The 27,495-nt window shown below is 43.6% G+C and overlaps 1 protein-coding gene and 1 long non-coding RNA gene across 2 annotated transcripts in view; one reads left to right on the top strand and one right to left on the bottom strand.

Moving 5' to 3' along the window:
• The window catches only part of LOC129539562 (uncharacterized), a 115,132-nt gene that overhangs the window by 25,328 nt on the left and 62,309 nt on the right, over positions 1–27,495 (top strand). The window contains exon 2 of the long non-coding RNA XR_008682470.2: positions 7,076–7,171. This is a non-coding gene — a long non-coding RNA (uncharacterized LOC129539562). The remainder of the gene's footprint in view (positions 1–7,075; positions 7,172–27,495) is intronic.
• Positions 5,588–22,691, bottom strand: TMEM17 (transmembrane protein 17). The gene is made up of 4 exons (XM_055400287.2): positions 22,558–22,691; positions 8,515–8,618; positions 8,270–8,383; positions 5,588–7,335 (listed from the first exon to the last, which is right to left on the bottom strand). The coding sequence occupies exons 1-4, from the start codon at positions 22,655–22,657 to the stop codon at positions 7,057–7,059; spliced, it is 597 nt and encodes a 198-aa protein (XP_055256262.1). The 5' UTR covers positions 22,658–22,691; the 3' UTR covers positions 5,588–7,056.

Below are 27,495 nucleotides of genomic sequence, written 5' to 3'. Positions count from 1 at the left end.
TAAAATGTATTTGTACCAGCATTTCAACCATTATGAGATTCCTTTGAAATGTGATTGTTATCATCTACCAAATTACCTCTATCAGCTTTCTATCATTTTTAAATTTGGTAGCAATTTCTTCTATTTCTGTTTCAATATAGATACACATTCATTGCCTACAGTATACAGTTCAAACTCTTTATTATATAAAAGACTGAGAACATTCCGATGCCAGTCTTTCCAGCTATTCTCAGGCCCTTCTCTACATACTTGATATTTTAGTCACATCAAACTACTTTTAGTTTTGTTCAGGCCTTATAATTTCAAATGTCTATACCTTTGCTCATGCTGTTCCATATGTCTGAAAGACTATCTTGCCCCCTAGTCAGGATTCCTCACTTATCTTCATATTTTACGTAGTTCTATTACAAACATTATCATAAGCCATGATGATCACCTAAAATTTGTCTCCTCTGCTAGACCATGGCTGGAAGGGCAGGGACTCAATCTAATTTATCTTTTTGTCCTGGAGTATCAAGACATAGTGGATGGCGTATTGTTGGAGCTAAGTAAATTAAGTTTACTTTGCAGAACAAAATCATAGCATACTACAAATAAAAAGCATGAACATATCTTTTGCTGTTCTGCTTCATAAATTACCAATAAACAGTGAACTGTTCTCTTGCCTTCCCTAGCTGGGGCTTATTGGCAATCAGGAGCTCTAGTTTTCAGAAGAGCAAAAAAATTGACTTTTACTAGCTTTCATGCTTTCCAGAAAAGCTATTGAAGCAAAGTCCAAAACTTCCACTCTCTTTAGTGATCATTTTACTACTTCTAGGTGCTAATGAGTCAGGCACTTATAAAACAATTATTTAGTGTGCATATCAAATATTTTTTGAATTTGAATATCAGACATTTTTCTCTTTTGAGCTATAACATCGTGCAGTATCTTCAATGTGTTTTTGACTAGAATATAAATAGCTCAAGATCAGGAACTAAAAACCTTTTGAGATGAATCGATTATACCACTTTCCTATCAGCCAAATATAGTGCTATTAGAGTTCTGAAAAATTAATAATCTTGGTTGATTATTGTTTTTAAAATCTACATTTTTAATGTACCCAAGTGCTAAACACTTAGGCCTGTGGAACAATGAAGGACAAATAAATAGCAGTGATATATACACTGTGATTGTAGAGACCTCTTTGGGTTAGGAAACCCTTTCCAAGGGTGTGGCTGTGGAGCTTGTTTAGATGATAAGCTAAATTTCCAAGTGTCTTTAATTTTTAATAGAATATATGTTGTATCTATCTTCTGGCCTGTGTCTTATTTTTTGAGTTCTGTTCTTTCTTGCCTTTCGTTAAAATGATTACACACCTGATCCCTAGCCTCATTTGCAGAAAGATGGGCATCTGTGTAAGCACCAGGATAAATCTAAACGTTGTGGTCAAACCTGAATTTAAACACATTTTTCTAGGGCCTGAATATTTTTAAATGCTTAATGCTTAAACACTGTGGTGGGGTGAAGGGTGGGGGGATGCAGTGGGTGGGGGATTGTTAGAATGATTCTTAGAATTAAGTTTTAGAATGATGAACTATATAGTTTTTTTTATTGACTCAAAACCCTCAGATTAACAGTCTTCAAACTAGAATAAAACGTATACCCATAACAAATTAGTATTAATTGCACTTAAAAAATACATCATTAAAGCTTGCTGACAAACCTTTTCTAGGACCAAAAAGCTAATGTTTCACATCATAACAAATTTACAGGATAAACTATTCTACTAGCCTCATTGTTTTCTGCTTCCACGCCTATTTTGTTATGCAAAAGCTTTAATGTCAATTTACTTTTTGAGTCGTTTAAGACCAAACCAAATTATTCCTTCAACACATGTTAAACAATCCCTTAAAGACCCTCTTTTTCTTGGCTATGTTTCCAATCTTGGCTTATCACTGTAATATTTCATGCTCCATGCTTCTGAAAAAATTCAATATTCAAGAACAAAGTAATCCAGAGCTTTACTTCATTTCAGTCTTTTTATGTCCTAGGGCTGTCCCAACTCAATGACCCAGTTTGTGTTACATCTGTCTGTTGCTGACTGCAACCAGCTCGCCTAAGCCCTTTCCTGCCCCTTATCAGTTTTCTCTTAATTCAAAACTCTCTCTTTTTTAATTCTTTGTACTTCTCCTTTCACAGCTTTTAGTTGTTGTTTTTTTCTCCTTAGGAGACTCTGTTCATGTGGTAGTTACTCAGAAACACAAAGATGAATAGGTGACTAAGGTCTCTAAGTCTGTCCCTATCAAAATTTTCGTTGTATTATCTTTAGAATTACAGAGAGAAGAAAATATAATTCAGCAGTATGCATCAAAAATCCTCAAAAATGTTCATACCCTATGATCCAGCAGTTTCACTTCTGAGACTCTAGCTTACTAAACAAAAAAACACGATCATCTACGATATGGAAAAAGATGTATACATGAGATGTTTGTTACAATGTTATGTATTGTTGGGGAGTTCTCTTGGATGGCCTAATAATTAAATTGATGCAGATTAATAGAAAAACCCAATTTAATTCATATAAACAGAGATCTATAGAAATGGTATCTCTGAAGTGACCAAAGCAGGCTGTTTACATATCATTTTTAGACAAACAAACAATTATTTGTGAAGATTTAACAAAGGGGCTTATGCTTGGGGTAACAGGCTAATGAAGAGGCAACAAAGTTTGTCTACAGAGTTTTCTCAGCCTTGAATTTACTAACTCTGGTGATAAGGATGCTTTCTATCCTCTTGGTATGAGGAGGATACTTTCACATGGAGATTTATTTCCTTCTTTTAAGGGGAAAGAGGGGGTCAGAGTGTTTTTCTATATCAGTTTTTCTCCACTGGCTGTTTCTCAAGTAACTTAAATTCAAAATAATCAATATGTTATTGTAGCATATCTTGAATCAGCCTGCTCCGAGGCTCAACAATATAAATGCAAAAGAAGAAAACAACACAAATATCCAACAATAGGAGAAGTTAAATAAATTAATTTCCATCTACTTGATGGAATATTGTGCAATAATTTAAGATGATGGCTGTGTGACTTTGTTAAAAGATGGGTAAAATTTTATGATGTTTTCAGAAAAGCAAGGTGCAAAGTTTCAAGTGCTGGTGGTCACAACTATGTTTTAAAAAGCATTTATACCAGAGACGGCAGAGCCTGGTTGGCTGCCGTCTATGGGGTCGCACAGAGTCGGACACGACTGAAGTGACTTAGCAGCAGCATAACAGGAAAACTGCAAGGAAAGAGGACATTTTGCTTATACTTGCTACTTTAAGGTATGTAATTATAGATGATTTTTCTCTTTACTCTCAAAATCTTGATTCAATTTCTTTTAAAATTCAAGTTTTTGAAAAGTATAATCTTCACAAGTACAAGTTAAGAACTATTTAGGTATGTCTTGTAAAATAAAATTTATAAAAGACTATTTCAGACAGAGGATTATTTAAGTCTAGTAATAATCTAACAATGGCCAGGGGAGGCGGGGTGGATAAGACAGTGAGTATGTCATTTTGTTTACAATTATGTGTAATCCTCAGAAAGAAAATTTCAATACCTATTTTAAAATATAATTTTAAAAAATCTTAATAGGTTCTACTCAAGTTAATTTTACCACCACTTACTTTATCCAGGACAGTTCTCTCCAAAGTTGTTCATCAAGTTCTACCTTTAGCCCAACATTTGCAGTACATTTTCCACAGTTTTCACAGAAATTTTTCTGAAACCTAAATATGTGTGATATTCTACCATTTAAACTATTCAGACTATTAGTCTTTAGCTTACTAGTGCCTTGGAAGGTTCTCTCTTATTCTGTGGCCTTTGTTTTCACGCACCCTTCCCACCAGTTTTATCGAACTACATGCAATACCTGAAACAGTACTCAGAATCATTATTACTTCTGTCTCTTGATATTGAAACTAACACTGAATATCTGCTCAGTCTTCAAATCTCAAAGTGTTAATTTTATTTGGGAAGGCTTCCCAGGTTCCTCATCTTTTATGCCTTCTCTTTAATCCAACAGTGCTCTCTATGACCTGCTCATCTGCTTTTTGAACCAGACAGTAAACATCTTGTTTTGTGTACATGGGCAAGTGCGAGTGTGTACATGCCAGTAGTGTATACTTTATAGCAACCCCCGCCCCCCCTCCTTGTTCTGACAGTGAGAGGAGTCAGTCAGTCAGTTCAGTCACTCAGTCGTGTCTGACTCTTTGCGACCCCATGAATCACAGCACGCCAGGCCTCCCTGTCCATCACCAACTCCCGGAGTTCACTCAAACTCATGTCCATCGAGTCGGTAATGCCATCCAGCCATCTCATTCTCTGGCGTCCCCTTCTCCTCCTGTCCCCAATCCCTCCCAGCATCAGAGTCTTTTCCAGTGAGTCAACTCTTTGCATGAGTAGTGAATGCTAAATGATGTTGATGAAAGGCCAGTGTGCTAACCCTGGACACTAAGTGCTAGGAACAAAGAGCGGAGATGCACTGCATGCCAAGGGCTGTTTGCTGTCAGGTACTTATTAGGCAGAAACTCACTCCATGCACCTCCCTGAATGAAGTGAGATTTCACCTGCAACACTGTACCCCTGAGAACAGGGAGCTCAGTTATTTGTTTGTGAACTCTCCACTCTTCCTTGTACACAGTAGGCATTCAAACATGTTGATTAAAATCCAATTTTTAAAAATCATCCCAAGGTACAAAAATTTACCTTGTCTGTAGTTAGAAACAAACATCTGAAAGAAAAAAATATGTGAAAGACAAAGTATTTATGAAGTTCAATATCTCCTAACTAAAAATCTTCAGAACAGTGTTGTGAACCCTGGAGAGGAAATACAATAGGAATTAAGGATGAACAAATTTATAAAATAAAAATAAAGTTTGCCTAAACTCCAAATGTGCTGACATGGAAATGTCTTTCCTATCTCAATTTTCCTATGCTTACATAGAGCACCATGTATATACCAATAGAAAATATTGGTTCAGACTAACACAAAATCATGGTTTTATTGTTTCATGAAAAACCAATGACTTGGTCACGTTCTCAATTGATTTTCTTAGTTTCTTTTTTCTTATCCTCATTATATCTACATTTTAAGCAATAGTTATTAGAACAAAAACTTTTATAAATTTTAATAAATATATATTCCCCCCATTTAGTCATCAATATTTTTTTATTATTATTCTTTACACTTTTAGTGATTTATCTTAAAGTTTAAATGTATCAAGAGGCTCTGCTATTTAAAATAAAACTCTGGAAATGATTGTTAAATAGAAAAGTCTTTCTTGATCATCACCTTATCTGTTCGTAGATTTAGTGTTCTTATTTTATATTTTCTTATAAACTCACCTATCTGGAAACAAATGTAAACAAATACGTTTTAATAAACTATCCAAACAGAATTCTATTTTGAATTTCAAAGTATTGGAATATACCTAGTGACAGCTTTGGTATAGGGCAAAGGTTAATTAGTGCATGGGGGAAGAAAACTTTGACTGAACATTATATATAATAATAAAAAGAGTATAAACAGACTGGTATGGTGTGATTAACAGTGGGAAATGAAAACATTTTCAAAATTAAGTAATATAAAAATGAATAAGGCATAACATGGAAATCCTAAGATAAGCATGAATCACAAAACAGGAAGGATAGAAAAATGATTTTTAATGTAGCTACAACTATCTCTCAGTAAAATACAATACTTACAAAGGCACATTTTTCTATAGGAAAGAAAATATTGTATCCCTTAAGACAACCCAATTATCACTTAAAAATAATGGTTCAGATATACCCTAGTAAGCTTTGTTCTTAACAGAATTTCCTTAAATAGGTTTCTCCTATTAGCAAGGGAATATATGGCAAGCCACTCCAGTACTCTTGCCTAGAAAATCCCATGGATGGAGGAGCCTGGTAGGCTGCAGTCCGTGGGATCACTAAGGGTCGGACACGACTGAGCGACTTCACTTTCACTTTTCACTTTCACACATTGGAGAAGGAAATGGCAACCCACTCCAGTGTTCTTGCCTGGAGAATCCCAGGGACGGGGGAGCCTGATGGGCTTCCGTCTAGGGGGTCACACAGAGTCGGACACGACTGAAGTGACTCAGCAGCAGCAGCAGCAGCATGCTTATTTATGATCATGAGTCCCTTTGGCCATCCAAACTCTATATATTAACAGGCACCCTGATTCTCAGATCAATCTTCATGTGAATTTACTGGGTATGAGCAGTTCTTCAGTGAATAATGATTTAATAGATAAGATCATAAGGGTTAATGTACTCAGGACAGTGGCAAATTACATAGAGGGCTCTCAAATACATGTACTTTTCTCTTTCAACTTTATAATAAAAATAAACCCACAGCCCAAAAGAACTGTAAAAGACAAGAATGATTTCTAAAGATGTTTTAACATAAATATTTTATAACCTATTGTGAAGACATTTTGCACACCACCACAATAAATACTGAACATGGTTGTATGAAAATAACAATTTTAGGATAAAAACATTTCCTAAATATCATCACAATCCACCTGCTTTCTTCTTAACCTCAGTATAATAGCTAAGACCCTAGCAGACATGAAAATTTGGTGTCTCAGTTTACAAATGTAGTCTAATACATCAGAACACTGACCAGCATCTCCACATACTTCATATGTACTGCCAAGACATGGATAGGCCAACAATATTAAAAGAAATATACACATTTCTAGTTACACGTACTAACTGGAGATATTACAGTAAAGATGTAATGCCACCAATACAGATCTCGACACACCTGAAAAAGTTGACAACAATAAAAAAATTAAGATATTTGACATCAGGTAGACAACATGGAGGCTTTAGGGTTGATTTACTGCTTTCATGTGATGTACAGACAGTCTTATCATTGTGTCCAACCTTGGAATTTCAGAGCCAAAGAGTATACAGTTCAAAACACTTGCTTTATCCTTCTTTTGCGTGTTAGCCCTCTGGTGTTTTCCTGCAGTCTTCTAGAATGATCTTCCAGATGCTCATTCATCAGCACTGGGTCAAATCTCTTCTATACAGGACCTCACTCTTCTCACGTCTCCTCGGCTCGCAGACAGCCGGTCAAAGTCTTGGAGGTGGAAACGAGTTGCCAGCTGATTTACCATTTTCCTCAAGGTAAGAAATGCTGAAACAACTTGGAAAGTAAGGAATATAGTGAAGATGATATGTACTGCTTTCTCCAAGGGCAGATTTGTTAGGCCCTCATTGAAGAGCAAGAAAAGAATTAAAGGCAACTGCAACAGAAGGCTCAAAAGCCAGAAGCCAGCCAACTCAGGAACCTGCAATGATACACATGACAAATATCAGACTAGTGAAATACCATCTTCTGCTTGTATCAATAAGCAAGGGATACTACTGTGAACCTACATTTTGTAGGTAATTCAAAAGAAGTATAGTGTGGTCCTTGTCCTCAGAGAACTTACAATCTAGACTTGAAAGAGAAAACTAACTTAAGTGACAGTCCTACATTACTACACTTTAGTGAATAATGAAACGTACGTATCACTTAGAGTAATAGACTAAATGCTCTAACAGAGTAAACAGGGTAGGTAAAAGAAATAATTCAAGGAGGTAGGCTTTTAAAGTTAGATAAAATGAGGAAGAGGCAAGACCTTAAGTAAGCAAAAATGTGGAAAGATTATGACTGGGAAACAACACATCAGCCTGGAATGGACGTTTGTGTTAGGAAAAAGCACGAAATACAGTAGGGTAGGCTGGGTGGGGCTTAATTATGAAGGGCCCTGAAGAACACTGAAATCTTCAGGCATTATCACTCATTTCTGGTAACTGTAAATGCTTAGGCAGCATGATGACTCAGAAAATATGTGCCTCGCACAGGAGATGAGTTTGTCATCCTCCCCAATTTTCTTATTCAGAATCCAAATCATCATGTTTAATGACCAAGTATTTTCAAGACTACTGGGAAGAGGGAAAATGATCACTGATTAAGAGTTTACTATGTTCAGGTGCTTTACATAAATTGTTTAATATAATCCTAACAAATTTGTGAAGTGAATATTCCCCCAATTTTATATGTGAAGGAACCAAGGTTCAAGAGAGTAAGCAAACAGATCACAGTGACAGCCGTGGTGAAGCTGGAGCTAGGCCTTACCTCCAGACCTTTGCTCCTTCCACATTTCCCTGCCTTTTCTTGTTGGCAAAGTCTTAACTGCATTTATGTGTAGCACTGAGAGAAAGGAAAGAAGAGCCTACCTTCTCCTGCAGGTTCCCCATGTAGCCCAGATACAACCTGATAGCTTCAATTAACGTTACTAGGATGATAATGGTGACCACAATGAACTTGTAGTAATCAGGCAAGATGGCATACTGAAAAAACAAAAATAAACAAAAATCTCACATATAGTAAGACTGACCTGAGAGCTGAAAAAATATGAAGAACTTTTCATTTTACTGACAAGGTAACAATGCCAGGGAGGAGTAGTTAAGCACACATTTACCTTCATCTGAAGCATCATAATGCTGCTCACCCACCAAAATGGGAAAAAGTAAGTGTTAAAATAAAGTGACATCTGCAGCGCCAAACTGGAAACCATTTCATTATCTACAGAAGAAAACAGAAAAGGAACAAACTCTTACTCCTGCTCTATGCCCTGTACTTCCTTTAGTTTCTTAGAATTAATAGCTATAGTTTCAGCTCAACAAAACTCCAAACTGTAAGCCTATTTATAATTATTGACCCCTGGAGAAGGAAATGGCAACACACTCCAGGGTTCTTGCCTGGGAAGTCCCATGGACAGAGAGGCCTGGTGGACTATGGCCCATGGGGTCACAAAAGAGTCAGACACAATAACAATAATTATTGACAGTGAAAGAAAATAGCCATAATACTACTAATATTTCGTTCCTATATTTGCTACTTGAGGGCATGTTTCATATTTTTCTATTACTTTACCACCTTTGGTTACTGTCTGATGACTTTTTTGCATACTACTGGTATAAATGTAGAACATCAATACTATTAAACAGATAACAATAATAATCATTACCTTCTTTGTTAAGAGTTCTATGTAAGTGGTGCTTGTGCTCAGTTGTGTCCGACTCTTTCGACCCCATGGACTGTAGCCCACCAGGCTCTGTCCATGGGTTTTCCCAGACCAGAATGCTGGAATGGGTTGCCATTTCCTTCTCCAGGGGATCGTCCCAATCCAGGAATTGAACCTGAGTTTCCTGCCTTGGCAGGTGGATTCTTTTACTACTGAGCCACCTGTAAAGAGCCTATGAAATGAACACATAAAATACATGACTAAAAACATGAAATTAAAAGATGCTTGCTCCTTGGAAGAAAAGCTATGACCAACCTAGACAGCATATTAAAAAGCAGAGACATTACTTTGCCAACAAAGGTCCGTCTAGCCAAAGCTATGGTTTTTCCAGTAGTCATATATGAATGTGAAAGTTGGACCATAAAGAAAGCTGAGTGCTGAAGAATTGATGCTTTTAAACTGTGGTGTTGGAGAAGACCCTTGAGAGTTCCTTGGACAGCAAGGAGATCAAACCAGTCCATCCTAAAGGAAATCAGTCCTGAATATATTCATTGGAAGGACTAATGCTGAAGCTGAAGCGCCAATACTTTGGCCACCTCATGCAAAGAACTGATTCATTGGAAAAGACCCTGATGCTAGGAAAAACTATAGGCAGGAGGAGAAGGGGACGACAGAGGATGAGATGGTTGGATGGCATCACCACCTGGATGGACCTAATTTGAGCAAGCTCTGGAAGTTGGTGATGGACAGGGAAGCCCGGCATGCTGCAGTCCATGGGGTCGCAAAGAGTCAGACACAACTGAGCGACTGAACTGAACTGAATCTCTCAGGTATAAACTAATCATGCAAAACCAACCCCTCCCCCAAATTATAATTAGACACACATCTCTTTCAGCATACCGTAATACTACCTGTTCATTCACACCCAATTAAAAGCCACTTTTTCCAAAAGTCCTTTCTTGATCACATTCCCCACTCCAGCGGAAATCTCCTTCCCCTCTAGGTACTTATCATGCTAACCTCTGTGTAAGAAGTGTTAGCAAAGAACCACATTCCCTTCACTTGAGACATAGTCCGATCATGACTTCTGGAGTCCAAGTAAACCCAGAGCTCCCCAAACTCCCTCAAAACTCTGGATGGCAGACTTAGGATAAATTATTTAACCTCTTTGAGTCTTAATTTCTTCATCTGTAAAATGGTAACATTAAAATTACTTCACAGATTGCTTGAGAATTAAAGGTAATATAAATTATTTCACCCGAGCACTATGCCTGGCACTGAGTAGGCACTCGATAAATATCAGTCCCTTTCCTTCTCTTTTATTTATACACAGGCTGACTGTAAGCACAGACCACATTCCACCCAAATTTAAGACCCTTACAGAACCTAGCATGTTGCTTTACAAATGGTAAATACCCAATATGAATAAGCAGAAAGAGTGAATTAATGAAAACATGTTCTTATAAGGACATTGCCAGTGTAGCCCTTTGTGACACATGAATTTCATTTATCTAATGCTGAGCTGCCTCCTGAGAAATCTGTATGCAGGTCAAGAAGCAAGAGTTAGAACTGGACATGGAATAACAGACAGGCTCCAAATCGGGAAAGGAGTATGTCAAGGCTGTGTATTGTCACTCTGCTTATTTAACTTATATGCAGAGTACATCATGCGAAATGCCAGGCTGGATGAAGCACAAGCTGGAATCAAGATTGCTGGGAGAAATATCAATAATCTCAGATATGGAGAAGACACCACCCTAAAGGCAGAAAGAGAAAAGGAACTAAAGAGCCTCCTGATGAAAGTGAAAGAGGAGAGTAAAAAGTTGACTTAAAACTCAACATTCAGAAAACTAAGATCATGGTATCCAGTCCCATCACTTCATGGCAAATAGATGAGGAAACAATGGAAACAGTGACAGACTTTATTTTGGGGGGCTCCAAAATCACTGCAGATGGTGACTGCAGCTATGAAATTAAAAGATGTCTGCTCCTTGGAAGAAAAGCTATGACCAACCTAGATAGCATATTAAAAAGCACAGACATTGCTTTGCCAACAAAGGTCCATCTAGTCAAAGCTATGGTTTTTCCAATAGTCATGTATGGATGTGACATTTGGGCTATAAGGAAAGCTGAGTGCCGAAGAATTGATGCTTTTGAACTGTGGTGTTGGAGAACACTCTTGAGAGTCCCTTGGACTGATCCAACCTGTCAATCCAAAAGGGAGTCAGTCCTGAATATTCATTGGAAGGACTGATGCTGAAGCTGAAACTCCAATACTTTGGCCACCTGATGCGAAGAGCTGACTCACTGGAAAAGACCCTGATGCTAGGAAAGATTGAAGGCGTGAGGAGAAGGGGATGACAGAGGATGAGATGGTTGGATGGCATCACCTACTCGATGGACATGAGTTTGAGTAGTCTCCGGGAGTTGGTGATGGACAGGGAAGCCTGCTATACTGCAGTCCATGTGGTCGCAGATAGCTGGACACGACTGAGCAACTGAACTGAACAGAAGGCTGATTATATAGTACCTTTTGCTTTCATGTAAGACAGAAAGGTTCTAAATTAAGAATTTGATTTTTAAAACTGACCCCTACAAATGCATCCTAAATATGACTAAATTCTAACAATTTAAGAGTAGATAAGTATTTTGAAATCCACTGCTTGAAATGAAAGAATTTGCAAAGGCTCTGAGATAAATTTCTTAAAAACAGGTTATTTCTTTTTCTCCACAGTTGAGTATATCTATCATTTAACAATTTTAAAATATAAAATTATTAATGTCTCTCATAGCAAGGTTTTTCCTTTAGTTCCAAGAATATCCCTGATTATGATGATATACTACTGCTTGCACCTATTTGTTAAATTACCACTGATAAAGGAATGCATTCTTAAAATCTGAAGGTAACTCACTCCCCTAGGATTTTTTTCATGACAACAGTAAAACTCTTGGTCAGCTGTGAACATGGTCATAATATACCCTTGTAATTACAGTACAAATAATCAAACATACTTCAAATTCACAAAGAAGAAAAGTGGAAAAATAATAAATTAAATTGTAAATTGAAAATTTTAATACCTTCAGAGCAAGCACTGTAGTAAAATTTTGCAAATAAGCTTTTATGTTAAGAATTCTGTACCCAAGCATCTAAAGAGTTATGCTATGTCTATATTTCAGCAGATCAAACTTATAATCATTCAGCTGAAAATCAAGTTAATATGTAAATGAATCTTGAAAGCTCAAGACATGAAGTTATTAAATTTTGCAAAAGTACAAGCTGAGTTCTGTAAATGGAATTCAAATTAAAACAGTATGTAATATAAATCAGGAGTGGGCAAACTACCAGCCAACGAACTGTTTTTGTACAGCAAGTGAGCTAAAAATGGCTTTTTCAGATTTTTAAATGGTTGGGGGAAATATCAGTAGTATTTTGTGACACCGAAGATCATGCAATTTCAACTTTAGTGTCCATAAATAAAGTTTTATTGGAACACTGCCATGTCTATTCCGTTAACATTATCCATAACTGCCACAGAGACCTATGGCCTGCACGGTATTAAGTATTTACTATCCGGCCCTTTACAGAAAACCCCTGATACTTTACATCATCAGATTTTAGTGCCTGTTAAGCCCTGGCTTTAGAATCAGAAACGTAATAACCTAATTTTTCACATAACGACCAGCCCTAAACTGGGAGGACAGGCAAGTGATGAGGGTGAAAAAATTGAAACAGTGGGAAATGACTTTTCTCTGTTCCCTTTGAAAAATCCCTAAACCAAGCAAGAGGAAAAGATTTCTATTTCCCAGCACAGTTTAGTGATAAAAGCTGCCTGGGTGTGGTTGACAGTATGTTGTCTATCATGATTTAAGAGGGTAAAACTGTTTCGCAGAAAACTGCGTTGTCACTTGTCACATCAAATGCGGCATCGTGGTATTTTGTTACTTGATTTAGGTCAATATATATTGAGAGATCCATAATTTGACTATCTTGGGCCAGGTCTCAAAAAGCCCCTAGAGGGAGGAGGGGATTGCGACACACAAACTTGAGTCACAGACTCCTCCCTAAGAAGATCCCGCCAGCGCCAAGAATTAAGAAACTCCTCCCAAGAAAAGTCCCGCCGGCGCCAAAAGTCGAGCCAATCAGTAAAAGAGGGAAACCCCCCCCCCCTAAAAACCGCGCGCGTATAAGCTGGCCAATGAGCTTCCGTGCATGTATAAACTGGCCAATGAGCTTCTGCCAGCTTGATCTTTTGAACAGAAATAGGTGCTTATGTATCCTGGAACCTGTCCCCGCCATATTTGGTTTTCTTTTAAACCAACCAATGAAAACCCTGTAACCAAGCTTCTCGCTTCTGTACCCGCGCTTTCTGCATCCCGACCCCATAAAAACCCCCTGCTCCAGCCGTTGGGCGCGCAAGTCCACCGAGAGACTTTGTCGCCCCAGGTACCTGTGTATCTGAATAAACCTCTTGCTGTTTGCATCCGAACGTGAATGGTCTCGCTGTTCCCTGGGAAGGGTCTCCCTTGTGGGAAAGATACTCCACGGAGGTCTTTCATTTGGGGGCTCGTCCGGGATCCGGAGACCCCCCCCCTCGCCCAGGGACCACCGACCCCTCGTCGGGAGGTAAGCTGGCCAGCGTTTTATGTTTTACTGTTTTATGTTTTCGTGCTTTCTGTGTGTCTGTTGTGGTGCGACTTGAGTTTCAGCTGAAACAATCTGTATCTGGCGGAGTCAGGAAGGAGCTGACGAGCTCGAACTTCCCTCCGCAAGCCTGGAAGACGTTCCAAGGCTAACTGGAGCCCGATTTTTCGGTGCTCATCCGTCTCAGTTCACGACCAGAGTCGGACTTTTCGGGGCTCCGCCCTTGTCCGAGGGGTACGTGGAACTTCAGGGAGGCGAGGGATCCGGACCCTCATCTACGCCTCCATCCGAGCTTTTGTTTTCAGTTTTGCGCAAAAACCGTGCCGTGCGATTTTGGTGTATTAGTCTCTGTGTCGTGTTTGTTTGTCTTATAACAGGAGTACTCTTACTAGAAAAAATGGGTCAATCTCCAACCACCCCCCTGAGTCTTACTTTACAGCATTGGAAAGATGTCCAAGACATCGCCCATAACCAGTCAGTAGAAGTCCGAAAAAAGAAATGGACAACCTTTTGCTCGTCCGAGTGGCCCTCCTTCAATGTGGGCTGGCCACAGGATGGGACCTTTAACCTTGATATTATTTTCCAGGTAAAGGCAAGAGTGATGGATCCCGGGCCCCCTGGTCATCCCGACCAAGTGGCATACATCGTGACTTGGGAAGCCCTGGCCTACGATCCTCCGCCATGGGTCAAGCCCTTCGTCAATCCCAAGCGCCCTCTTCCCCCATCGGCCCCTGCCCTTCCACCTCTCCCCCTCCCTGCTTCGGCCCAACCGCCTACCCACGCCCTAAGTCTCCACGGGAAAAAGTTAAAAAAGAAAAACCCACAGCAGCCACTGTGTTGCCGCCGGGAGACGACCTACTCATAGATCTGTTAGCTGAGGACCCTCCACCCTACCGAGACCCAGCCCCAATAAGGGAAGCCGCAGCGGCGGCTCCTGCCCCAGTCGCGCCAGCACCGTCCCCGGTGGCCGGACGACTAAGAGTCCGCAGAGAGCCACCTCCGGATTCCACCTCCCAGGCCCTTCCCCTGCGAACAGGGTCCAACGGCCAGGCCCAATACTGGCCCTTTTCTGCTTCCGACCTTTACAACTGGAAGAATAACAACCCCCCTTTCTCCAAAGATCCCTCCATGTTAACCTCTTTGATTGAGTCCATCCTAGTTACTCACCAACCCACTTGGGACGACTGCCAGCAACTGCTACAAGCGCTGCTGACCACTGAAGAAAGGCAAAAGGTCTTCCTGGAAGCTCGAAAAAACGTCCTAGGCGAAAATGGCCGTCCCACGCAACTGCCTAACGAGATTAATTCCGCCTTCCCTCTGGAACGTCCCGACTGGGATTTCTCTACAGCTGAAGGTAGGAACCACCTACGTCTCTATCGCCAGTTGCTCATAGCGGGTCTCCATGGGGCAGCAAGGCGCCCCACCAATTTGGCCCAGGTAAAACAGGTTATTCAGGGTCCTGAGGAGTCCCCTTCCGCATTCCTGGAGCGGCTTAAAGAAGCCTATCGTATATATACTCCTTACGATCCTGAAGACCCAGGGTGTAACCTCTCTATGTCCTTTATTTGGCAATCTGCACCAGACATTAGAAAGAAACTTGAGAGGCTAGACAACCTCAAAGAAAGTTCCTTACAAGACTTAGTAAAAGAGGCAGAACGCATTTTCAATAAGAGGGAGACTCGAGAAGAGAGAGATGAAAGACTAAAAAGAGAGGCAGAAGAGAGAGACGAGAGGCTTAGAAAAGAAGCAGAAAAGAGAGAAAATGCGAGAGATCGCAAGAGAAATAAAGAATTCAGCAAATTGCTAGCCACCGTAGTATCAGGGCAGCGACAGGATAAGTTAGGGGGAGACAAGAAGGGGCCCCGAGTGGAAAAAGACCAATGTGCCTACTGTAAAGAAAAGGGTCACTGGGTCAAGGACTGCCCAAGGCGACCGAAGGGGCCCCGCCGACCAAAGCCCCAGACGTCCCTCTTGACCCTAGAAGATTAGGAAAGTCAGGGCCAGGAGCCCCCCCCTGAGCCTAGGATAACCCTTGATGTTGGGGGGCACCCTGTCACCTTCTTGGTGGACACCGGCGCACAACACTCCGTGTTGACTCATCCGACGGGACCTCTGAGCAACAAATCGGCCTGGGTCCAAGGAGCCACAGGAGGCAAGCGGTATCGGTGGACCACGGACCGGAAGGTACATCTGGCTACCGGAGAGATAACTCATTCCTTTTTGCACGTACCTGACTGTCCTTACCCTCTGTTGGGCCGAGACCTCCTTACAAAACTGAGAGCACAAGTACATTTTAAAGAGACAGGGGCCCATATTACCGGGCCCCAAGGACAACCCCTTCATGTCCTGACCCTAAAGTTAGAAGATGAATACAAACTTTACGAAGAAGCAGGACCCGACAAGACCAAAAACCTTGCTGCCATCACCCCCTGGCTGCAAAAATTTCCACTAGCTTGGGCCGAGACTGGGGGAATGGGGCTAGCCGTCCGACAGTCACCACTGATAATACCCCTAAAGGCCACAGCCTCCCCTGTGTCGATTAGACAATACCCCATGTCCCAAGAAGCGTACCAAGGAATTAGGCCGCACATTAAGAGACTTTTGGATCAGGGGATTCTGATCTCCTGCCAGTCGCCATGGAACACCCCTCTCCTCCCTGTAAAAAAGCCGGGGTCAGGAGACTACAGGCCAGTCCAGGACTTGAGGGAAGTCAACAAGAGGGTGGAAAACATTCACCCCACAGTCCCTAACCCATACAATCTACTAAGTGGGTTGCCACCGTCACATACCTGGTATACGGTGCTAGATCTCAAAGATGCCTTCTTTTGCCTAAGACTGCACCCAAATAGCCAACTCCTCTTTGCCTTCGAATGGAGAGACCCCGAGCAAGGGATATCCGGCCAGTTGACATGGACCCGACTCCCACAAGGGTTCAAAAACAGCCCAACTCTCTTTGACGAGGCCCTGCATCGGGACCTGGCTGACTTCAGAGTCCAACATCCAGCTCTCATCCTACTACAGTATGTAGATGATCTTCTGTTAGCGGCAAAGACGGAGGAAAGCTGCAAAGAAGGTACGTCTGCCCTCCTTGAAACCCTGGGGACTCTAGGATATCGGGCTTCGGCGAAAAAGGCCCAAATCTGTCAACAACAGGTCACCTATCTGGGATACCAGATCAAAGAGGGACAGAGGTGGCTGACAGAAGCTCGTAAACAAACCATTATGAACATCCCTGCCCCCAAAAGCCCCCGCCAATTGCGGGAATTCCTGGGGGCTGCAGGGTTCTGTCGCCTCTGGATACCAGGCTTTGCCGAGATGGTCGCACCTCTGTACCCCCTTACAAAACAAGGAGCCTTCTTTGACTGGCGGGAGGAACATTCCGTGGCCTTCAAAAATGTCAAGAGAGCCCTATTGACTTCCCCGGCTCTCGGGCTCCCAGACCTGACCAAGCCCTTTGGACTGTTTGTAGATGAGAGACAAGGCTACGCAAAAGGGGTCCTAGTCCAGAATATAGGACCCTGGAAACGCCCTGTAGCCTACCTCTCGAAAAAGCTAGACCCCGTGGCTTCAGGCTGGCCACCCTGTTTGCGCATGGTGGCAGCTATTGCGGTCCTCATCAAGGACGCCCACAAGTTGACCATGGGGCAGCCCTTAACCATCTTTGCCCCACACGCGGTTGAAGCCCTTATCAGACAGCCACCAGACCGTTGGCTGTCCAACTCCCGAATGACCCACTACCAGGCTATGCTTCTGGACACGGACCGAGTTCACTTTGGTCCCGTCGTGGCACTCAACCCTGCCACCCTGCTCCCACTCCCGGAAGAACCAGAGCTACACGATTGTCACCAGATCCTCGCGGAAACCCACGGAACCAGGCCAGACCTGTCAGATCGACCACTCCCAGACGCAGATATCACCTGGTACACTGATGGCAGTAGCTTCATGGACAATGGGGAAAGAAGAGCAGGAGCGGCCGTGACTACAGAAACAGAGGTAATCTGGGCAGAGGCTCTACCGCCAGGAACCTCCGCCCAAAGGGCCGAGCTTATCGCCCTGACCAAGGCTCTCCAGATGGCAGCAGGTAAGAGGCTTAACGTATATACGGATAGCCGGTATGTGTTCGCCACAGCCCATATCCACGGAGAAATCTATCGGCGAAGAGGGCTCCTGACCTCTGAGGGAAAAGAGATTAAAAATAAGGCTGAAATCCTGGCTCTGCTAAAAGCCCTGTTCCTTCCCCAAAAACTCAGTATCATCCATTGCCCGGGACACCAGAAGGGAGACAATCCTGAGGCACGCGGTAACAGAATGGCTGACCAGGCCGCCCGAGAGGCAGCCTCATGTAAATCGCCGAAAGCCTCACAAACCCTTCCCCTGGCCTCAAAAACTGCTGGTACTGCTCCCGTGCGCTGCCCCTTCCAGTATACCAAGGAGGATACGGACTTGCTGAGAAAAATGGGGGCTTCCTATGAACCAACACAAGGGTACTGGATTTATAAAGAAAAACCTGTAATGCCAAAAAAAAACAGACTTTAGAATTATTAAATCGTTTACATGGACTGACCCACCTCAGCCCCCGAAAAACAAAGACCCTCCTGGATAGAGAAGAAAACACCCACTATTTGTTAGGAAGAGACAATCTCCTACAACAAATAGCAGACAACTGCAGGGCTTGCGCTCAGGTCAATGCTGGGAGAGTCCAATATGGAGCCGGGGCCCGGGCGCGAGGACACCGACCGGGTACTCATTGGGAAATTGATTTCACAGAGATAAAACCAGGACTATATGGTTACAAATATCTCTTAGTATTCGTGGACACTTTCTCCGGTTGGGTAGAGGCCTTCCCTACGAAGCAAGAAACAGCCAAGACAGTCACCAAAAAATTGCTGGAAGAGATCTTCCCCAGGTACGGGATGCCCCAAACGCTGGGGACAGACAATGGGCCGGCCTTCGTCTCCCAGGTAAGTCAGCTGGTGGCTAAGCTACTGGGGATCAATTGGAAATTACATTGTGCTTATAGACCCCAGAGTTCAGGACAGGTAGAACGGATGAACAGAACCATCAAGGAGACTTTGTCCAAATTAACGCTTGCAACTGGCTCTAGAGACTGGGTGTTCCTACTGCCTCTGGCCCTATACCGGGCCAGAAACACCCCAGGGTCCCATGGTCTGACACCGTTCGAAATATTATACGGGGCTCCACCACCAGCCGCCACCCTCCTTGACCCCCACATTGCAAACCACGCTAACAACCCTTCCTTAAAAGCTCATTTACAGGCACTCCAGATCGTGCAGAGAGAGGTTTGGAAACAGTTGGCCGCAGCTTACCAGGAACAGCTGAAAAAGCCAGTAGTTCCACACCCATTCCAGATCGGAGATTCCGTCTGGGTCCGCAGACATCAGACCACAAACCTAGAACCCCGGTGGAAAGGACCGTATACAGTCCTTTTAACCACGCCAACAGCCCTGAAAGTGGACGGCATCGCTGCTTGGATTCACTCCTCACACGTTAAGCGCGCCCCGCCATCGAGCTCCGCCGACAACAGCCCGGACAGCCCTGACAGACCGCCTCAATGGAAGCTCCAGCGCTCTCAAAACCCACTCAAGATAAGACTCTCAAAGATTACATAGCTGTAATCCTTATAATCCTGGGTTCCTTGTCCCCTGCATCCCCTACTAACCCCCATGCCCCGAAGCAGTTAACCTGGCAGGTGCTGGCATCCGGGGGTGATGTGATCTGGTCAACGACCAAAACTGCCCCCACGGGGACCTGGTGGCCCGACCTATATCCTGACCTATGTAAGCTGGCCCTGGGGGTCCCACACCCCTGGGACCTAGAAGGATACTTTGACACTTCCAAGGCGCCCCAAAGGGAGAGCCCCCCCGGGCGGCTGGGACTAGACCCGTGGGGAGGGTGCGGAACGCCTGATAGACGAGCCATGTTAAGCACTCTCCCTTTCTACGTTTGCCCTGGGTACCACAGGGATCGCAGGCTAAATCCCCAGTGCGGAGGAGGGGAACATTTCTACTGTAGGAGCTGGGGGTGTGAGACTACTGGAGACACATATTGGGACCCTTCCTCCACTTGGGACTATATTACTGTTAGGGCAAATTACACTCATCCACCCTTCAAAGATTGGAAGACCCTTAGCCACGGGTCATGCAAAAACTGGTGTCATCCCTTACGGGTGTCATTTACAGAAAAAGGAAAAAAGGCCACCGGGTGGTGGGGCGCTGGGTATTCCTGGGGGCTGAGGCTATACAAAGAACGATGGGACGACGGCCTTGTCTTTAAAATCAGACTAAAAATAGAAACCACAGCCTCCACCGCCGTCGGGCCCAACACCGTCCTGGGAGACCAACGACCCCCGTCCCAACCAGCACTAGCCTTACCCTCAGTTCCCAGCACACAACACTCTGCGACCAACGGTAGTGCCAACCACACCCAGACTGCTGTTCTGCCTCCACCCCCAACCGGGACCGGGGACCGGTTGTTTAGCCTAGTACAGGGAGCCTACTCTGCCCTTAACGTTTCTGATCCCAACCGAACCCAAGAATGTTGGTTATGCTTGATTACTAACCCCCCTTACTATGAAGGGGTAGCTGTTAGGGGCAACTTCTCCAACCATACCCAAGCCCCCCCCCAGTTGCACCACTGGCTCTCAGCATAAGTTAACCTTATCTCAAGTGTCCGGGAAAGGACTTTGCCTAGGAACCATCCCCGGGACCCACCAGGCCCTATGCAACATCACCAAACAGGTGCCCATGGGAATTTACTACCTAGCAGCCCCCAACGGGACTTACTGGGCATGTAATACGGGGCTCACTCCCTGCGTCTCAGCTGCGGTGCTTAACATAACCTCTGATTACTGCGTTCTGGTTGAGCTATGGCCCAGAGTAACCTACCATGATCCTGAATATGTCTATAGCCATTTCGAGGAAAGACCTCGATTCAAGAGAGAGCCCGTCTCCGTAACCCTGGCTGTGTTGTTAGGAGGCCTTACAGTAGGAGGAATAGCAGCAGGAGTGGGCACAGGGACTTCCGCCCTCCTAGAAACCAGTCAATTCAGACAGCTCCAGGCGGCTATGCATACTGATATCCAGGCGCTAGAAGAATCTGTCAGTGCCCTTGAAAAGTCGTTAACCTCTCTCTCTGAAGTGGTCTTACAAAACCGGAGGGGATTAGATATCCTGTTCTTGCAAGAAGGAGGCCTTTGCGCGGCTCTGAAGGAAGAATGCTGTTTTTATGCAGATCATACGGGACTAGTAAGAGATAGCATGGCCAAGCTGAGAGAACGGCTTAGGCAAAGGCAGAAACTATTTGAGGCCGAACAAGGATGGTTTGAAAGTTGGTTCAATCGCTCCCCCTGGCTAACAACCCTACTCTCCTCCATCATGGGCCCTCTAATAATTATCCTGCTAATACTATTGTTTGGCCCATGCATTTTCAACCGGCTAATGCAGTTCATTAAAGACAGACTGTCAGTCGTGCAAGCCTTGGTCCTAACTCAGCAATATCACCAAGTAAGACAAGGTGATTATGAATAGAGATGGCTTAAAACCCTCGAATGGAAGATTCCATTCTTATTTACAAGAGAAATGGGGGAATGAGAGATCCATAATTTGACTATCTTGGGCCAGGTCTCAAAAAGCCCCTAGAGGGAGGAGGGGATTGCGACACACAAACTTGAGTCACAGACTCCTCCCTAAGAAGATCCCGCCGGCGCCAAGAATTAAGAAACTCCTCCCAAGAAAAGTCCCGCCGGCGCCAAAAGTCGAGCCAATCAGTAAAAGAGGGAAACCCCCCCCCCAAAAACCGCGCGCGTATAAGCTGGCCAATGAGCTTCCGTGCATGTATAAACTGGCCAATGAGCTTCTGCCAGCTTGATCTTTTGAACAGAAATAGGTGCTTATGTATCCTGGAACCTGTCCCCGCCATATTTGGTTTTCTTTTAAACCAACCAATGAAAACCCTGTAACCAAGCTTCTCGCTTCTGTACCCGCGCTTTCTGCATCCCGACCCCATAAAAACCCCCTGCTCCAGCCGTTGGGCGCGCAAGTCCACCGAGAGACTTTGTCGCCCCAGGTACCTGTGTATCTGAATAAACCTCTTGCTGTTTGCATCCGAACGTGAATGGTCTCGCTGTTCCCTGGGAAGGGTCTCCCTTGTGGGAAAGATACTCCACGGAGGTCTTTCAATATATATATATACAGGGGAGGGAAAGGAGAAAGTGGGGAAAGGGCGAGTTTTGTTAAAGGCGATGCTAGTGTGGCAGCTGCCATTCCGGATTGGAGAACGTTTAAAATAACTCATTAAAAAAAAAAAACCTTCTATGTCTTCTGCTAGAAAACGGACTTGTGGCAAGTACCTGTTCTGCTAGGAAAGAAGAAAAGGAAAAGATATTTTACCAGGGCGCGGAGGGGAGGGGGAGGAGTGGAAGGGGAGATTGCGTGGGCTCTTTTCACTCCATTCAGGGCAGAAAAGCCAGGGCCGAGGCCGTAGAGGAAAAGCAAAGAAGTCAGCCTTCTCGGACGCAAGGCACCGAAAGCGACTTGCAAAGGTGGCTTTATATTTTTTATTTTTTGAGGAATGCCAGCACCACCTCAGCTGCCCCTCTTGAAACTGGCCGGTTAGGTCGCAGGATGATCAGCCCGGGACCAGCTGGGTATCAGAGTCCGGCTATCTGGTCCCAGTCCCAGCCAGCGGCCCGGCCCCTCCTCCAGAGCGTTTCCCGCACTGCGGAGAACCAGTTGAAGGCCAAACCGCCATCTTAGATCTGGGCAAAATCTGGCCGTTCCAAACCCCGCGAGGTCCTCCGCGGGCCACACCCCCTGCGCTGGGCCTCGGCCACTCACCCGGACCCTCGTTATACTCCGGCCCGGTCCGGTTGGAGTCGCTGAACACGGTCCGGCTGAAGTTTCCCAGCCGCTGGCGGACCGGATCCGGCAGCTCCATGCCGGGGCCTCGGTACCGCTCACTGCTAGGTCTCCCGGCGCCGCAGTGCTCAGCTGTTCCCACGGCAACCGAGAGGCGGGAGGCGCTGGGGGCTCCGGCGCACGCGCGGATGCGCTGCAGAGCAGAGGCGCGGGGACCCCCTCGAACTGAGAGGAGTGAGGGGGACACATTCCTATGGAGCGCGTCAGATGGGTGCAAATCACAGATTCCTTAGTCTTGTTTTAAGTTCCACCCTTTTAATAACGAATAATAATAAGCAACCTGGGGTGAAGTGACTTAGCAGCAGCAGCAGCAACACCTTGTCAATGCAACCTTTTTGGAAGGAAATACAGAATGAATGCAGAGCTTAGAGAATATTCATGACCCAGTAGCTTATATGTATGTGTATATACACGTACTCTTTTCTAGGAATATATGTTGTTATGTAGTGAAAGTGAAGTCTCTCAGTCGTGTCTGACTCTTTGCGACCCCATGTACTGTAGCCTAACAGGCTCCTCCGTCCACGGGATTTTCCAGGCAAGAATGCTGGAGTGGGTTGCCACCTCCTTCTCCATGTTCAGTTCAGTTCAGTTCAGTCGTGTCCGACTCGGTGATGCCATCTAGCCAGTTATGTAGTAGGGATATTTTATATATCCATATGCCATATATATACATATATATATGCACTGAAGAGGAACTCAAAAGCCTCTTGATGAAAGTGAAAGAGGAGAGTGAAAAGGTTGGCTTGAAGCTCAACATTCAGAAAACAAAGATCATGGCATCTGGTCCCATCACTTCATGGGAAATAGATGGAAAAACAGTGGAAATAGTGTCAGACTTTATTTTTTTGGGCTCCAAAATCACTGCAGATGCTGATTGCAGCCATGAAATTAAAAGACGCTTGCTCCTTGGAAGGAAAGTTATGACCAACCTTGATAGTATATTAAAAAGCAGAGACATTACTTTGCCAACCAAGGTCCATCTAGTCAAGGCAATGGTTTTTCCCGTGGTCATGTATGGATGTGAGAGTTGGACTGTGAAGAAGGCTGATCGCCGAAGAATCGATGCTTTTGAACTGTGGTGTTGGAGAAGACTCTTGAGAGTCCCTTATACTGCAAGGAGATCCAACCAGTCCATTCTAAAGGAGATCAATCCTGGATGTTCATTGCAGGGACTGATGCTAAAGCTTAAACTGCAATACTTTGGCCACCTCATGCGACGAGTTGACTCACTGGAAAAGACTCTGATGCTGGGAAAGGTTGGGGGCGGGAGGAGAAGGGGACGACCGAGAATGAGATGGCTGGATGGCGTCACCGACTCTGTGGACATGAGTTTGAGTGTACTCCGGGAGTTGGTGATGGACAGGGAGGCCTGGCGTGCTGTGATTCATGGGGTCGCGGAGAGTCGGACACGACTGAGCGACTGAACTGAACTGAACTGAACTGATGCACTGATATATTCACACATACTGTCTTCTAGGAATATATTATATATTAGGAATATTTTATATATACACACCATGAAAGTGAAAGTCGCTGTGTCTTGTCCAACTCTTTGTGAAGTCCATGGAATTCTCTAGGCCAGAATACTGGGGTGGGTAGCCTTTCCCTTCTCCAGGGGATCTTCCCAACCCAGGGATCGAACCCAGGTCTCCCGCATTGCAGGCAGATTCTTTACCAGCTGAGCCACCAGAGAAGCCCATACACAACATATATATATTTATATTTGATGGACTACATTGCAACGGTTTAAAAACATGCTTGTAAAGAATGTTTGATTATCCGGATTAACTTTCAATAAAAATTTATAAGTTAGATGTAGAACTAAGTGGGAGTGAATCTAATTTAATAAAATGTATGTATGTGTGCTGTGATTCATGGGGTCGCGGAGAGTCGGACACGACTGAGCGACTGAACTGAACTGATGTATGTGTGTGTGTGTGTGTGTGTAAATATGTGGGGAGCAAATATGTGGGAGATGGCACAGGCACTGTGGCTTCAGAAAAAGACTAGAAGGAAATAATCAAAATATTAATAGTAATTTCTAAGTAGTAGATTGTGGGTGATTTGAAAATTTTAAGACATTTATGTATTTTCCAACTTTCTCTCAATAAGATGTAGTTTTTTTAAGAGAAACTATTTAGGTATAATACATACACAGAAAAGGGCATAAGCTGAATATAGGTAACCAGAACCCAAATTAAGAAACAGAAGCTTCCCCACACCCAAGGAGCTCCCCCTGCCTATTACGTCATAGTTACTAACCCTCCACTACTTACCGACCTTTCCTGACTTCTTGAGCATAGAAGTTTTTTGCCTATTTTTATTCTTTACATAAAACTAATCATACAATAAGTGCTTTTTAAAAAACTAACTCTTTGCCTTCAAAATTATTCTTGTGAAATTCCTTCATATTGTGAAGTGTAGATTCTTTTTCCTTGTGATATGACCGTACCACAATAAGTTTACCCCTTCTACAGCTGATGAGCATCTGTGTGTTTTCTAGATTGGAGACATTATGCATAGGACTGCTTTTGGTGAAAATATGCCTTTTGGTGAACATATGGATGCATTTGTGTTAAACTTATTCCTAAGAATGAAATTGTTGGCTTAAGAGGTACCACATAGCTTTATTTCTCTCTCTCTTTAATGTGGAATCCTTTGTTAATTATTTGCCCATTTAAGATGTTGCATAATATTTAGCAGAGTTCCCTGTGCTATACAGTGGGTCCTTGTTGGTTGCTGCTGCTGCTGCTGCTAAGTCACTTCAGTCGTGTCCGACTCTGTGTGACCCCATAGACGGAAGCCCACCAGGCTCCCCCCGTCCCTGGGATTCTCCAGGCAAGAACACTGGAGTGGGTTGCCATTTGCTTCTCCAGTGTGTGAAAGTGAAAAGTGAAAGTGAAGTCGCTCAGTCGTGTTCGACCCTTAGCGACCCCACGGACTGCAGCCTACCAGGCTTCCCCATCCATGGGATTTTCCAGGCAAGAGTACTGGAGTGGCTTGCCATTGCCTTCTCTGCCTTGTTGGTTATCCATTTTAAATATAGCAATGTGTACATGTCATGCCCTCCAATAGGAGAACTTCCCCGTATTCTTGTCCCATGGACAGAGGAGCCTAGAGGGCTATAGTCCATAGGGTCACACAGAACTGGACAGGACTGAAGCAACTTAGCATGCAGGCAGGCACGTGTGCATGCATGTATGTGTCAATCTCACACTCCCTAAATATCCCTTCCCTTCTCCCTTGGTAACCGTAAGTTCATACTCTAAGTCTGTGAGTCTGTTTCTGTTTTGTAAGTAAGTTCATTTGTATAATATTTTTTAGATTCTATATATAAGCAATACCAGATGATATTTGTCATTTTCTGTGTTATTACCTACTTTAGTTAGTATGACAATCTCTATGTCCATCCATGAACCAGCATCTTTTTTTTTTTTTTTTAGTGATTCCTCTCTCGTTCTGTTTTTTTGGCTGCTCTGGGTAGGCTTTCTCTACTTGAGGCATGGGCTTTCTCTAGTTGCAGTGTATGTGGACTTCTCCTGTTGCATTGTGGAGCACGGGTTCTAGAGCATGTGGGCTCAGTAGTTGTGGTGAGCATGTACTTAGCTGCCCCATGGCATGTGAGATCCTAGTTCCCCAACCAGGGATCAAACCGGTGTGTCCTGCATTGCAAAGAAGATCACTGGACTACCAGTGAAATCCCCACATGCCCAGCTTTAGTAGATACTACCAACAGTTTTCCAAAGTGTCTGTACCAATTTCTACTACCACCAGTAATGTATGATCATTTCAGTTGCTCCAAATCTGTCACCAACACTTATCATTTTCCATGCTTTCTTTTGGCCACTCTGAAGGGTATGTGGTGAACAGTATTATTTTTATATATAAAGGAAAACCACACATATTTATATAAATGTCAACCGGAAAGTATGGGAGGAAATACCTACATGGGTAGAATTTCAAAATAACAAATGTTAACTGCATTCCTTCTACTTTTGGGGCACTGTCCTAATTAGGGATATGGTCCCTCTCCATCAAGAAGATCAGTCAAGTGAGAGACATGGAAACAAATAAGTACAGTACACTTCAGTAAAGGAACAGTGATTAATTCTGGTTGGAAAGGTCAGGAAAAAGCTGGCTACCTTCTGCTTCTCTTCAAAGTGGAGCTCTGGCCTCAGCATCTCCAAAAAGGCTTCCAGGACCTCCCAGAAGCCGGTTTAAGTGCCCTCCTCTGTGTCTCTCAAAGCATCTTCCTCTGTGTTACTTTGGTCACAGTGCCAGTCACTCTGTATTGTAGTCTATTTATGTCTGCTTCTCTTGCTAGTTCACAAGCTCTTTGAGGTCAGGGATGGGCTTTCATCTTTATATCCTGAACACTAGCACAACGCCTGACCCAGAATAGGAACTAGATAACCATTGAATGAATAAAGGGAAAAGTCTAAAGACCACTCCCCTATTTTCCCATTTCTAGTTCAAAAACTTAGCCAGCCTCAATGTCAGTTTCACTCTGTAGAATGGAGAATAGTGGTATTAAAACACAGTGAATTATAGCAATCAAAACAATTTTAAACTTTGCCACAAAGAATCAGTTTTCATCTATTAAATTAACCAAGATTTTTATAAAGGGAACAGTGGAGCAGGAAGTCTCATTCTCCACAGATTGAATTATAATTTGAATAATCTCACTGAGGAAAGCGATCAATAATATGTACATATTGCCTTAAAATATTCCTGCCTTTAAAACACCTATCCAAATTTTAAACTCTATTTTGGGAAGATAATCATAAAACAAAGTTTTATACACTAGGATATTACCTCTTTAATATTATTGATATTAAATAGGCTTCTTCCCTGGTG

The sequence above is a fragment of the Moschus berezovskii genome, chromosome 11, assembly GCF_049115385.1.
Source record: "Moschus berezovskii isolate FMDL1 chromosome 11, NW_MosBer_1.0, whole genome shotgun sequence".
Lineage (NCBI taxonomy): Eukaryota > Metazoa > Chordata > Mammalia > Artiodactyla > Moschidae > Moschus > Moschus berezovskii.
This window is presented reverse-complemented; position numbering and strand designations above follow the sequence as displayed.

Excerpts from the sequence above, each read along its gene's own strand:
- TMEM17 (XM_055400287.2), bottom strand. The coding sequence starts at position 22,657 with ATGGAGCTGCCGGATCCGGTCCGCCAGCGGCTGGGAAACTTCAGCCGG. Across the intron at positions 8,619-22,557 it reads GGAGTATAACGAGGGTCCGG|ATAATGAAATGGTTTCCAGT; the intron begins GTGAGTGGCCGA and ends TTTCTTCTGTAG. Across the intron at positions 8,384-8,514 it reads TTATGATGCTTCAGATGAAG|TATGCCATCTTGCCTGATTA; the intron begins GTAAATGTGTGC and ends TTGTTTTTTCAG.